Source organism: Calonectris borealis, chromosome 1 (genome assembly GCF_964195595.1).
Source record: "Calonectris borealis chromosome 1, bCalBor7.hap1.2, whole genome shotgun sequence".
Lineage (NCBI taxonomy): Eukaryota > Metazoa > Chordata > Aves > Procellariiformes > Procellariidae > Calonectris > Calonectris borealis.
In genome coordinates, this window is record NC_134312.1 from 9,566,548 (window position 1) to 9,580,782 (window position 14,235).

A 14,235-nucleotide genomic window follows, 5' to 3' on the forward strand; every position below is an offset into this window, starting at 1 on the left:
AAGTAGCCTTACAGGCCCTGAGGGGTGATTGAATATTTTATTTAGGCTCATTTTGAAATCCTAACTTAAATTTATAGAGCTTGACGCCTGCATCATTTCATTTTTCTGCTGATGACATTCACTAGTGTCAGAAAGGTTTAAAATGGAAGCAGCACTGTGGCTATTTTGACCCATAAATTTACTCTTCTGTCACGAAGGTGCACATTCAGCACTTAAACACATCCCATTTTGTCTCAAGCCTTCGACTGTGAACTTTTGAATCAAAGACCCTCTTTTTGTCCTGTGTGTACTGTAGCATTCATGGTGAAAATTCCTCAAGGCTAATATAAAGTAACAATCATTGTAAAAAGGACAAAGGCATGAAGATACATTAAAAGCTGATAATAGTATTCCCCACATATCGCCAGCGTGCTCTGTTTGCTCTACCATCTTACACCATCCTCCTTACTGCTTTCTACTGCAGCCTGCCTGCTTATGGGGGACAAAGACTGTGTATTTTATTGCTGAAAGAATGTATTTTAGAGTCAAGGGTCTCTTTGCACCGTATTTGTATAGCCACTTCTGTTTAAAGAAAAACATCATTGATCCAAGTGCCCTCAGAAGAGCTCATCTATTGTAGCACATCGGGGAATGTCTTAAAAACCACTTCCCCAAGTATCTGGTTCACTTGTGCAAGACAGTGTTGTTGCCTGCTCTCCTGCAGTCAGGGACCCCTGGAATTTGTTTAATTTCTGATTTTAGTGCAAAATTTAAAGAAAAAAAAAACAAATCCAAAACAAAAACAAAAAAGCACAGCTGGTGAGCAGGTAAAGCAGGACTGGAGATCACGGACGAGGGAGCTGAGGAAGACAGCGAAAGACGTATGTTAAATTCTTGGCCCAGTAAACATGCCTGTAAGATGCAGGCAGAGACACCCAAGCTTGCTTTGGAAGAGACCAGAAGTAATATAATGGCTCAGCATGTAAAGGCAAGGCATGCTGTAGCATTTCTTGCAAAAAGCATATTTAAATAACCCAAACAAACCATTACGTCGATGTAGCTAATCTGTTTTTATGCACAACAAGGAACTGTGTCCTTAAGACTGACCAGTCATTTGTGGAGTTTGGTATGCTAACTTGGGAATCCCAGCATGGCACTGTATTGGATTTGGTAGATATAGTAAGATCGTTATAGCACAGATATGTAGGAAACTTTTAACTTGGAAAAGCTGCCCTTTATATTGAATTTTTAATCCCATGGTTCAATAAAGGTTCTTCCATTACTTTGCAAGCTATCTCCAGTAAACAGTAGTGTATTTCTGTACTCATAACTGCTGCACTGTGTAATTAAATTAATTTAAATTCTGTGATTTCAGAAAATCTACTTAGCTTGGTGGCAAGAGGAGTAAGGCAGATTTTTGTAGGCAATATTTTGTACTGAGAGTTATCCAATTTTCAAACAGAGAATGATAGCCAGTGCTGCATATTTATGCAAGTGGTAATAAGATGTATACACAAAAACATCACACTAGGAGTAAATACTTCAGAATCTACAGTGGTTTTCACTTGGGGTTAGTAAGAAACTTGCCACTACATGTCTATACAGTCATATTTTTATTTCACTGGAAGATGCAACATAAACACAGATATTGAAGCAGAAATTTAGTAGCAAGTATTAAGACTTTTCTTCAGATTTTTAAAACCTTTTTTTGGGAACTTCTAGGAGCGAAATTCATTGGAACTTTTCCCATTCCGGACACCTATAACCCAGATGATGACAAAATCTACTTCTTTTTCCGAGAAATATCACAAGATAGTGGCACGTCTGACAAGACAATTCTTTCCCGAGTTGGGAGAGTTTGTAAGGTGAGGACTCTATCTTTTTTATTTTATTTAAAGAAAAAAAAAAGAAAAAAAAAAGTTGTGTTTGTTTCTGTGAGAAATCTCTTTTCCCTTTCAGGTCAGAAGGAAATAGAGTTGTTACCCATCTTAGTAATTTTTCTGAATATAGATTACTAATGCCATCTGAAACTTATTTGTGTGAAAAATAGACTTGATATTGACTGTGTACTTCTTTTTAAGAAGCTAATATGCTTATAAGTTATAATCCTGTGTCTAAACGGTAATGTATTGACCTTCAGATATGCAACAGTGACCTGCTTTGTTTCATAAGCTTTCAGTGAGGATTGACTTGTCGAAGTGTACACAATGGCAAGGTATTTGGGTTTCTGTGGAAAGTGCCCACTGAATGGCGGGATATACAGACCTATCCCTTCAGCCTAGCTCAGTACATCATTCCTGGGCATTGCTGAGAGCTGGGGTCAGTCCTTTGTTTCTGCACATTCCTGATAATCAGTTGGGGTGAGGGGAGGCTAAAAATGTATATAGTTTCTGAGCTACACCCACATCTGCCTGGAGGTTTCCCCCCCTGGGAAGAAGTGCAGTCCTTGACCTGTTGACCAGGAGGAACCAGGCCCCAGGTCTGCTGCAGTGTAAGAAGTTTCATTTGGTTGGTGCCTGACCTCCTTTAATGATTAACTCCCTTTACTTTCTCTTTCATTGTGCTTGGCTTATGCCCTTGTGAAAGATTTCTGCCCCTATGGTATTCATAATGCAGACACAGATTTTCATGAGCTGCACTCTTTTTGAAGAAGCTTCTCTGTCAAGGGCAGAAGCCTCCTCAAATAGTAATGAGAAGATAAACCAGTTCCTGCATATGAAGACAGCAGTCAGTGTAGTTTGCTGTTTAACAGCCTGCTGGTTTTGCTAAGGTCTTCTTCCCACTACAGCATAAGGCTCTGTTGACTTCTGTGTCAGACATATTCTCTATCCACTCTTTCGTCCCATAATACTGTAGGAACAGAAGCAGTCAGTATAAATGCTTCAATCTTGTCCTTAGGTCTTCAGGGAATCCAGGTATCTAGGAATCACTGGTAAAAGTCAGGGAAATGGGACTTTAAAGTTGTCTCCGTATTAGTAAATATAAGCTTTGAGCAAATGTTTACCTCATATGATGAACTAGATATCAGCAACACCATCACAGCAATCACACAAGCAGGTACATTTCTGTGGTGTTTTGTTCAGAAGCTTTCATTTACTTGTATTTTCTGAGCAATGTGACTCTGCTGGCCCTGAAAATTATCTTCTTAAGAAGCTTGAAAATTAGTAAACAAACAAAAGAGTTTGTGATTTGCAGTTAGAAGTCTCTAGGAGAAGAGCACCCATTCAGCTAATGGACACACACTGAAAAAAAAAGTGGACACATGTGTATGAATATGTAAATCTACTACTGCTCTGCAGTCCAGGCAACTCCTAACTCCAATCGAGATTTCAGTGACCACAGCCATTTCACACTTCTGTCCTTGACCTAAAATGTTAAGAAAACAAAAAACTCATTCATAAATCAGTTCTTTAGTAGGTTTTTAGCCAGACGAAAGAATTGATAATCTTTAGCTGGGTATTTCACAGCAGCGTGATTAATGGCAGAATAGAAACGCAAACATATATGATTTGCTGCTAGACATGGCATTTGCTGATTATGAGAAAGCACTTAATGCATTAGGAGAAATTGGTAGACAGCATTTTCAAGCCGAGGCACATGAGAGATTGTAGTAAACTAAGATATATTAGCTAGAGATTTCCAGCATCCTTTACCTAGAGAAAAAAAGAGATAACATATCATAATAAAAGCAAATGTATTGTAAGGAAATCCTGATGACCATGCGTAATCGTACCTCAAATGAGACTGAATTTATAGAGTAATCATGTTAACAGGAAAAAATGTCTTGAATTTTATTTTTAATAGGCAAAGCAAAACAATGGAAACTGATAAGTAAGGTGATTCTTATTAATGTTAATTTTGCACTGTCTTCTTTATTTACTGAGCACTTCCCAATGGATGCAGAATTCTCCTGAAAATTCAGACTCCTATTTTTTTGTACATTTGTCTTGATTACCTGCAAATAAAAAAACATTATAATGCAAATTATTATAATGAAAAAAGAATTATTATGGGTATTTAATATAAATTAAAATATGCAAATAGACTCCTCTGTTTATGGACAAAGATCCTCTGGATCTGTGCTCTGCTATATATCTGCTATGCTTAATTCTCTCTGATACGGGATCAATGTCTTTGGTTGATAACATAACAATTTCTACTTGCACTGTCTCACTAATGTGACCTGGACTGCATAAAGTTAAGCCTTTGCCTTCTTTCCCTAGCAAGCAGAGAATAACAGTTGATGGGAGGAGCCCAGCAACTTTTGAAATCATTTTCTTGATGTAAACCCAGTTTTTTTCTACTAGAACTCAATTGCTCTCTACCTCGCTGTTCATTAATGCCAGAGACACTGACTTTTTGTACATTTGTCTTGATTACCTGCAAATAAAATTCAGAGATGCTGAAATTAGAATAGGCTTTGTTTTTAATAAGGAGGTTAGTCAATGCAGCCTATTCTTTTGGCTAATTTTCAACGGATCAACAATATGGTCTCTCACTGATCCTTCCCCTTAGGGAAAATCTTCTCTGGAAAGTATTCCCTTTTCCCAGCTACTTTCAGACCCAGAAGGTTACAATACTCTTGCTGGCAGCTTCTTGCCCAGAGTCAAACAGCTGCCTCTTGTCCTGTTCATAAGACCATACTTACCATCTCGAAGCATGCGTTGCAATAACGCAGCCACCGTAGCACTAAATGGCACTAATTTAGATTTACGTCATCTGCATTCTGTATATCACTAGGGGATATCAGTATGAATTGGGAGGAAGTGCTTTCAACAGTCACTTTAGAACCAGTTGTGTACTTTATCATGGCAAACGGCATTTCCTATTTTTGGTTTGGGGGAGGCAGAAAAAGTATCATTGGCCTATCTGTAATACCTGATACTACTTATGGTATGTTCCTACTTACATGGAGTGTAATCTGTTGGGTTATTTGCTTTCTTTTCAAGTCAGGTCATACGTAAAAAGAAAAAAATACTATTAAAGATTAGCCAGCAATGTTTATTTGTTTTTTAAAACACATACAGATACACATATGTATAATAAATGATCATACAAACCTTAACTTCTTAAGAGCATGGACCCACATATTTCCGTTTCTAGAAACTCAGGCATAAGCTTCTACAGCTACATTGTCTTCAAGCCCACACTGCTGAACCAGTTTGCATCAGCTAAAGACATGACACAGTCATTACGCACTGAGCCAGATTTTGAAAAAAAAATTGCAGCATCCATGCACTGTGCCCTCTGCAGTCAAGTAACAAGTCAGCTACATTTTTGCATACATATCTGCCACAAAATGATGACAGAATTGTAATTCTATTTAAAGACAACCTCATGTATGCACAAATATAGCCGTAGAAAAGACCTAGGTTTCCCCCCTATTTTCCCCACTCAAATAGAGTGAGAAATGAAACTCCTAACTTACAGGACTCCACAGAAAGGTTTTGGAGAGGGAGGAAGGTTGTTGGGGTTTTTGTTTGTTTGTTTTCTATGTAGAAACACATTTTTTCATAGTTATAACCTCATTCTATTGGAATGGAGTGGAAATTAGCCAAAAGCAGTAGTCTCTGCTGCAGTATGAAAATCCTGTTTATTATTACAGCGGTTTGCATTTGCTGTGTTACAAGCTTCTCTTTAACGGTTTTGGTAATGTATTGCAAAAGTTACGGCGTGCAGTCTTAGAGACTGATTTCCGAGACCTCAACTGCCAAGAAACCAGACTTCGGCCCCTGATGCTTTCCCATGTTTCCCAAAGTGTTCAGTATCCAGAAGCGGCCTTTGTTCTAGTGGGAACAAGTGAGCTCTTTGTCTTTTTTTTTTTGGTATGCCATTCCACCCTCATATATACCACGCTGTACCTGGGGACAAGAATATAGCAATTAGGCACAGCCCTCTTGGTTAAACTGTACTTTCTAAACACACTGGAATGTAATCATTTTAAGAGCTCCTGAGTTGAGAGCCCAGGACACACCCTGCATTCCACCTTTGGGTAATGTGATTTATTTCCAAAGCCATGAACATGAGCAGAGTTCAAGGCTACGACCTTGCCTCCCGTCTGGTGCTTTAAGGCAATTTGTATTCCCAGAATGGCAGGAGGGAGCTATTCCTCTGTGAATCCAAGTCCAGGGTCTCCGGTGGGGTCTGCTGTGGGGCTGCTTGTGTGTAAAAGTTAGGAGGTGTTTTTCTTGTCCTGGAAATAGTCTAGCCATGCCTTTACTGGGACTAAGGATAACTGGGTCATTAACATTCTTTTTATTTCTATATTGTGTAATGCATCACGGTGTAGATAATTGATCTATCTCCAAACCCATTTGAGTTGTCCGCGTAGCGTAATGCTTTACCATTCAGCCGTATTAGCTTGGGTCCCGGAAGCGAAATAGCCATGTTAACATGTTCTCAGCAAGGCTAATTAGTCTGGGCTCAGAGCCATGCTCGTGCAGCTATCCTGCTTCCAATTCTGGAGGCAACTCATTCCAGACGAGATTTAACTTACTGCGTATTACATGCTTACATACTTCCTTTGTCACCGTAATATTGCCTAGCCACAATGCCAACCATAGGTAATGGGGTTTTTTGTTGTTTTTTTTTCTTTTTTTTTTTTTATTTTTCCATGGTAATGATTAAAACCACTTCGAAAATGTCTTCTCTAGAAAAACTTTGGCCTTTATTTGCTTGTTGAGCATCTTTGCAGCAGTGGGTCTTTCAGCAACCAACTCCTCCTGGACTTCCAAATTTGATATTTGAATATTATGTGCCATTTGAAAGTTTTCAAATTATGTAGAAAAGCAGATGCTCATCAAGATGATTTCATTTTAAGGGCTGATATGTTAAAGACAGGCCAGTTCCATATAGTATCTGCTTCTAACTGTGATGAATTAAGAGATATAACATCAAGCTTTGTCAGGTCTTTTGGTCCAACTTTCCTTATTGGCAAGAGCACAGGCATGAGTATAGGAAGTTTTGTATATTTTTGTCCCTCATGGGTGTGTTTCAACAATATAATTGGTGGTTTTTTAAGGGGGGAAATCATGATTTGCAGATGAAGCAAAAATATGTAAGTTATGCTTGTATATAAAGAGGTGTGACTGAATTTTACTGAGCCTCAGGGAAAATGAAAAAGAAATTGCAGTGTCAAGACAGAGCTTTAAAAACTGGATTATGGAAATGCAGCTGCACAACCTCTGAAGCAAACTCTGGAAACCATCCTAGTTGCCGGAGAGACTCATTGCAGAAGACATTGTCAGTAACCCACTGGCTTGGAGGTGGGAAGCCTGCAGAGTTAATTGGAGTGGAGTTCCTATGTTTAATCCAAAGTCCTTGACTTCAGAGTGCTTTGATTCAGATGTTCAAATATCTCTAAGAGTAGCAAATGATGGCTTTGTGATTTTTGAAATTTTTTGATGTGATAAAATTAGCTTCCTGAGTTTTTTCCTATCAGTACATTTAATATGAAAATGTACCACAGTTTGCAGTTCAGGCTTTGCTGTTGTTGATTGAGTACGTTGTTGTATATGTAGATGTTTCAGGATGCCAAATTCTAAAGGACTCTGTAAGATGTTGACCTACCTTTGTTTTTTGGTCTCATGCTTTTCCAGCTCTCAAGCTGTGCTTGTGAATACTGAGGTCACACTGTCCCATACTAGTGACTTTAGGCACTTGGATGTATCCCAGCTAGGAAAGTAATTATCAGGCATTCACTTCAATCACTAAAGGCAGATAACTGTTTTTTAGAGGAAGACGACTTCCATCTTCAACCGAAATCACTCTTTGAAAGACATATTTTCCACTGACTATAAAGGGAGCTTTGCCCTACTGGGTCCCTGAAATGTGAAATTCAAGGCGTTCTTATTTAAATAAGAATGTGAAATTCTGAATAGCAAATTCAGGCCTATTTGTTCAGAAAGAAACCAGCCTATCCTTGTGCTGCACCTCACACTGCTTCGCTTTCAAAATGCTCTCAATGCATTTAAACCATATAAATTCTGGTCTCCTGTTTGACATTAATTGCATGATCTGTCTGGTGACTTGCCATGCCTGTAGCTTCATGATCAAGAATGCTACTTTTCATAGCCTGAAGGTTTTTTTGGTTTTTTTCTCTGTCTTTTTATATCCTTTTAATGTATTTATATCATATAATTTATATTAAGTATATATGAACGTTTATATGAGAGATACATAAAGGCAAGTCAAACACTCTGGAATAAACCATGAACAGATTACACTGAAAATTTAAGGTAGATTTTCCTGAGAATTCCTTAACATTTTTAATTAGTTTAGCCATCACTCTTTGCTTACTTCAAATTTCCATTGAAGTTGGAGTGAACAGCCTGATGATGGATATAGTAGAGTACATCTACTTTGTGGCAGCCTTTGAACAGTTTTGGGGAATGTTCTTAATACTAGCAAACCTGTTGAAGGTAATCTTAGCAGAATTGCTGAATGGCCTTGCGGTAAAATGGTGCTTTATCATTTATAAGCTTAATTTTATTATTTCATTTGTCCCAAACCACAGTCAAACTTGCTGTTGTTATCTCCCTCTCTTTACCTGAGCCTGTTAGTTTCTGGATTTTGTTTTTTTCAGGGTATGCTTAGTAACAGTTCAGAATTTTTCTTTGCTCTATAGTTAGGTTTTCCAGTTTGGATCCCATCCAAAAATAATTCAGTAGAAACCTCTGGGTGTGATGTTTAAATCCAAAATAAAAACATTTTCCATGGTGAACCAAAGAGTAATGCATGCTTAATGTGAGTACATTGCCATTCTGAATGAAATAACAACAAATCTTCTTGAGGAGCAGGAACTCAAAGCTAAACCACGGTTTCTCTCGCTCATAGTTCAGACAAAGGGCATTTCCACAGTAGATGTGGCCTGCAGTCTTGTAGTTTTTGCTATGGCTTTCAGTTGCGATAAAGACCCTCTTTCCCATTGTCTTAATGCCTAGAAATATGTGAATGCCCAGAGTGGCATCCTTACCCATAGATCTCATGTCAGCTTTCCAATGACACGGGGTGTGTGGTCAGGGGACTGGTTCGTCTTGCCATACATTCAGCTACTTGAGCTTCATTCTGGTTTCACGCCAAAGGCTTCCCTGGTTCAGTCCTGCTGGGCATTTACTCATTTCAGCCAAGGAAGCCAAAATCAGGCTTGACACTAGCCATGACACTCCTGCATGCGTCTGACTATAGAGATGTGTGCACCTCCTGCCTAGTCCTGCCGTCTAAATAGGCAAGGGCATGGGTTGAGACAAATGTTTAGCTTTTCTGTTTGTTTTCATTTTGAGATCTATATTTGACCCTGGTTGTGCAATCAACTTTGGATGTGCACAGAACTCAATGAATGATTTGATCCACAGCCTATAATCTTAATCTGTAGAAGATACTACTTAACCTCTCCAATTCCCTTTGCAACAAGCAGTGTGGTTTACACTAAGGGAATGAAGCCAGCCAGTACAGAGCAGTGATAGCTTATGAAATCAGTAAATATACTGCACTAATGATGAGGACCCTTTAGTCTTAGCACCTGACACAATGGTTCTGTCTCAGGATGGGGAAAATAAGCAGGGAGCCAGGACAAGCTGTGTATTAGGTTCTGAACTGTGACAGACAATGATTTCAGAAAGGTGTTCAGAAATGACAAGTCCCAGGGACCAAAGAGCAGCCTGGGGTTTTGCACATCCTTACTCTAAGCTATGAGTTTTCTGTTTCAAGTTGTGTATTGAGCTCTCAAGAAATATGTGAAAAATGATCGTAGAAGGATTCTCTGAAAACAGGTTTGCCTAGGGGAAAGCTTAATGTCCAAGCCACACAAATCTAGAGGAACTTCTGATTATACTTTTGGAGATAAAGGGCATGCAGCCTGCGCTCTGATGGTCTGAGGAGCACTGTAGAGGTACCAGGCTGATGCGTTACCCTGAAAATCAGGAGGGCTGAGTTTATTCCAGGCTTTCTTGTTGAGGTGATGTGCAACTCTGCACAGTTCCTATCAGGAGTCCGTGCATGTTTGCACCTTCAGTTCTGTTGTCTAATTACGTGCAAATGCTAGCACACTAGCAGAGCCCTTGCAAGGGACAGGCTGTAGGCTGAAGAATTGCGTCATTCTGCCAGGCTAGACTTGATAAGGGACATCGCTGCGAGTATGCGTGTGGCACATGAGGCTGAGTCCCTCTCAAATCCTCATCTTTGGATCAACTAGGTCATAGAAGTATTATACACTAGCAATATCTGCAGTGTCCAGAGGGGTTGGTGCCATTTTTTATGATGCAATATGCAATCCTATAATGAGAAGTTTTCCCCGTGAAAGGTTCTGTAATCTCATAGAAACAGTAGAATTACTAAACAGCCACCACTCTCGCTGTCAGATGGGGACTGCAGACACAGAGGTGAACTGACTTTTCCAAGTTTACTCAAGGTATCCACAGCAGAGCAGTCAAAGATCTAAAATCTCATGTGCCTCCTTTCTCTTGTTTATATTGCAAGTGTATTTTTATTCTCTCTCAAGTCACACTTCATGTGTTGCTTGATGTTTTTGGATCTGACCTGTAGCCTGCTGAAATCATGGGAGGAATCCTTCATCTGACATCAGTATGGTTTGGACAAGAAATTTTGTATCTGAATTCCTGAAGGAGGAAATCTTACTTTCCTGTGTTAGGTCAGTACCTAACAGAGTTGGGTAGGGCCAGAATATGCAAAGTAAAGTGAAGTAACTAAAAAAGAACTATGAATTTGAGGACAAAAGTACAAAGAAGATTGTTGGCTGTTTCTCCGTTTATAAAGTCTGCGAGAAGGGGTTTTTTTCCATAATGTAAGGCTTTGCTGCTGGGGATGCCATTTGTTTCTGGTGGCTTTGTAACGTAGCTAGGCTTCACACAAGAGAAGGGCTCCAGGGCCTTTTGCAGTTTCAGCAGTTTTCCCCTCTGTTCTCCAGCATTTCCTTTTATTCAGGCCAGGAATTCACTTTGGATGGTCTTTCTGCACATCTTGCCACTGGCCCTAATTAATAACCTGCTTCTAGAAATTCCACTCATTGTCTTTTTTTTTTTTTTTTTTTTTGATTTAAGAGGCTGTTCAGGATAATTACTGTCTTTAAAGTTTTATGAATCACAGTGTTTGACATCTTTGATGTTGATTGCTTTTCAGAAAACTGCACTTTTTGTTCTAATGTTCAATTTGTCACTGTTACTTACAAACAAATAAGAGATTTAAAACCCCAAAGATGCAGATGTTCTTTAGCTTTGTTGCCATCTGTTTTTCTGCCTACTGGATTCCAAGACTAACAGTTGTGCATTTTAATGAAGGTACATTTATATAATATATGATTATATAGAACAGAAAATAGATACAACAGAAAGTCTTCAATATAAGTTGATTTTTAAATCACTTGTTCATAGAGCAATATTTTTTCTGATGATTTTTATTTTCATGATAAACTTATCTTTAACTAGAAGGTTTGAAAAACCTGTTGTTTTGCTCAGTTATACATAAATTGCAGATCAGAAAACTGAGATTACCGTAGAAGTCTCCCATGAAAAGCGTATGATATGACCTTAATTTACTTCACAAATTTTACATTGTGGCATTTAAACAGCATTCTTCCTGGATGTCAAAAAGCCATACACTTACCTGTGCTCATTGAAGTTGTACATCAGATATTTGAATTCTTAATGTAGTTTGGTAGAAACCCGATTTCTCACGCCAACAAATTATTTTTTAGAACTGGCTCATCGAAAAGGGTTGAAATTTTAGGATTTCTGTAGAATAAAAGTCTGTCTGATTTATTAAAATCATATTGGATTACTTCCCCATTTATCTAGATAATGTTTGTGTTCAAATCTTTGTGATTTTTTTTGGTAATATTTCCTCAACAGGTGACAGGTTGAACTGCCCACCTTCTAGTTAGCAATTATCTAAACCTTTAACTCAGGCAAACACAAGTAACCAAGATTTTACAGGCACTTCTTTCTGTTAAAAAATAGGTATTTCAGGAGGAAGTGTTGGTATCTGTTACAGCCTGTGAGATTACAAAGCAGTAAGTGCTAATTAAACCTTTATTTATATTCAAAAAGAAATATGCAGTCCTAAGTGCCTTCATCTGTACTGTAACAAAGTTTATAGTAAACACTGCTAATCCAGTGTGCTTAGAAGTGATATTTTGGGAGATGAGATTTCAGATACTTGTGGCTGCTCGTCTGTTACAAGATTAGCCATATTTTTGGAATGAAAGGCTTGCTCATGCTGCTTTGCCTTTCTCTCAGCACTTAAATTTATCTTCTCTTCTTGTCTCATCTCCCTGAAATATTTAGCGTTCTTTGTCTTCAGTACCAGTATCTCTTGTCCAAAATCATTTCAGTGCATCCAGTTTACCACACACTTCCAGCAGGGTTGAGGCAAATCCTGACTTGGTGTAAATCACTCCAGCAGTTTTCTTAGGATTCTGTAACTTCGTGTTAAATCCTTATTTCTGTTTACCTACGCAGGGACTGGCCTCTGCTTTAGTGATTTTCTCTCTTCTATCCATCTTTTCTTATCCACTGACTACCCAACCTATACACCTTATTATATTAATGTCACGTTCTACATCCAGCTCTCAGTATTTGAGCACGTTAGTGATTCATTACAAAGTGATATTATTAAATAATCTTTTCCACAGAAGAGACTGTCTTCTTTCTGTACCAACCCAGTCTCAAAAAGATTTTGGGCTAATATGTCTTTTGTCCAACCTCTCAGAGGCCAATAATCATGGTCCAAGGAATCTGCAACAGAGTAGGCAGATATGATGCAAAGCTAATGAGTTCACGCCCACATGGTCTGAAGGAGAATAATTGCATGTTCTCCAACACCTGAAGCCTCAAGATGTGTCAAAGACTGACCTAATATGCACCAAAAAATACTGCTAGGAAGGAAGGGGTGCACTTTCTTCAAAAAATTGAGATTTCCAGGGCTTAATAAGACAACTACTACTTGAGAGTCCAGAAGCAAAGATATGCCTATACTATTAATAGTTTTTGAACCTCCTTGGCCTGAGCTGAGCTAATTCTACCTGTAGATAAAATCACCATGGCCGTTGTCAATTCCTGCACTTTCTCAAGTCAGTGAATCCTGGGCACCTATTAGGAAAGCAAAACCACTGCATATTCAGAGTTGAAGAGTATTAGATGGCTGCTAATCAAAAAAACTCAAAAAACAACACCCCATCCCCCCCAAAAAAAAAAAAAAAAACAAACAAACCCATCCTCCTAATAAAATGTACATTTTGTTTCATTCACCCATGGCAGTAGGAAGAAGCGTGTTGCACGGAATGTCAGCATATTAGATGTGCAACTGCCTAAACCAGTGAAAGGTCTGTTCAGTCTCTCCATTTCTGCACCATAAAATTTTCACTCTCTGGCTGCAGAAGGACTTGGTAGATGATGGAGTGCTGGCTGGTCATTGAATTCCCCTTGCTCCTTTATAAACTGTACAGTGTTATTGGCAACTTTTGGATATGTAAGGCACACCTAGTGAATGTCTGTTCTAATGTCTCTTAAATTCAAGTAGCATGGTTAACATTGTGTCCTGGCTTGAGAGTAAGGAAATGTGGATACATCTTAAATCCAGTGGAATCTTACACTTTAAAGCACATAGCACTTGCTAAGACTGCTTCCTTTGAACACAGTTTGGTTCACACTACTCTTTAGGAACTCAGTGGTACTACTGATATATTTAAAATAAGCATTTGTGAAAATGCTCTGTCGGATCACGGCTTAAGGGTGGTAAAACACAAGCACGTATCTCTTGCAGAAGCTGAACGTCTGCGATGACAGGAGCAGGAGCTAGACAAGGGCGATTTTTCCATGCCAGCCCCATCACATCTTGCTTCCTCCCCACTTTCTGATCCTAGCCAGGCAGTTAGAGCCATCTCAGAGTCCTGTGATGCTGCACCGCATCCACCAGAAATCAAAGTGGAAGCCCTGCAACGCGAGAATTGCTTAACTAATCCAAATTGCCAGGGGAAGGAAAAGCTTAATGCTTCTCGCTTTTTAAGATTCTTTGTTGTGTCTTTGTAATTGTTTGGTTTTAATTACACCACAAAGTTTATCTGCCGTGCCTTTGAACAGAACACACACATGCAGAGCTTCTTTTTTCCTATTGGCTTCAGGCTGTTAATTTTGACACCTTTGTAATAAATCTGTTGGCTCAATGCAAAGCCTCAGGATTGGCAGGACCTCAGGAAATCAACAGAGGAGGTAGCAATCCTTGTAAGAACAGGAGTTCCAAAGG

General features: G+C 38.9%; 1 protein-coding gene across 7 annotated transcripts in view; it reads left to right on the top strand.

Moving 5' to 3' along the window:
- SEMA3D (semaphorin 3D) overlaps positions 1-14,235 on the top strand; it is a 151,229-nt gene that overhangs the window by 92,186 nt on the left and 44,808 nt on the right. For all 7 annotated transcript variants that reach the window (XM_075144316.1, XM_075144336.1, XM_075144294.1 and 4 more), the window contains one exon: positions 1,702-1,844. In XM_075144316.1, coding sequence (XP_075000417.1) covers positions 1,702-1,844 — 143 coding nt within the window. The remainder of the gene's footprint in view (positions 1-1,701; positions 1,845-14,235) is intronic.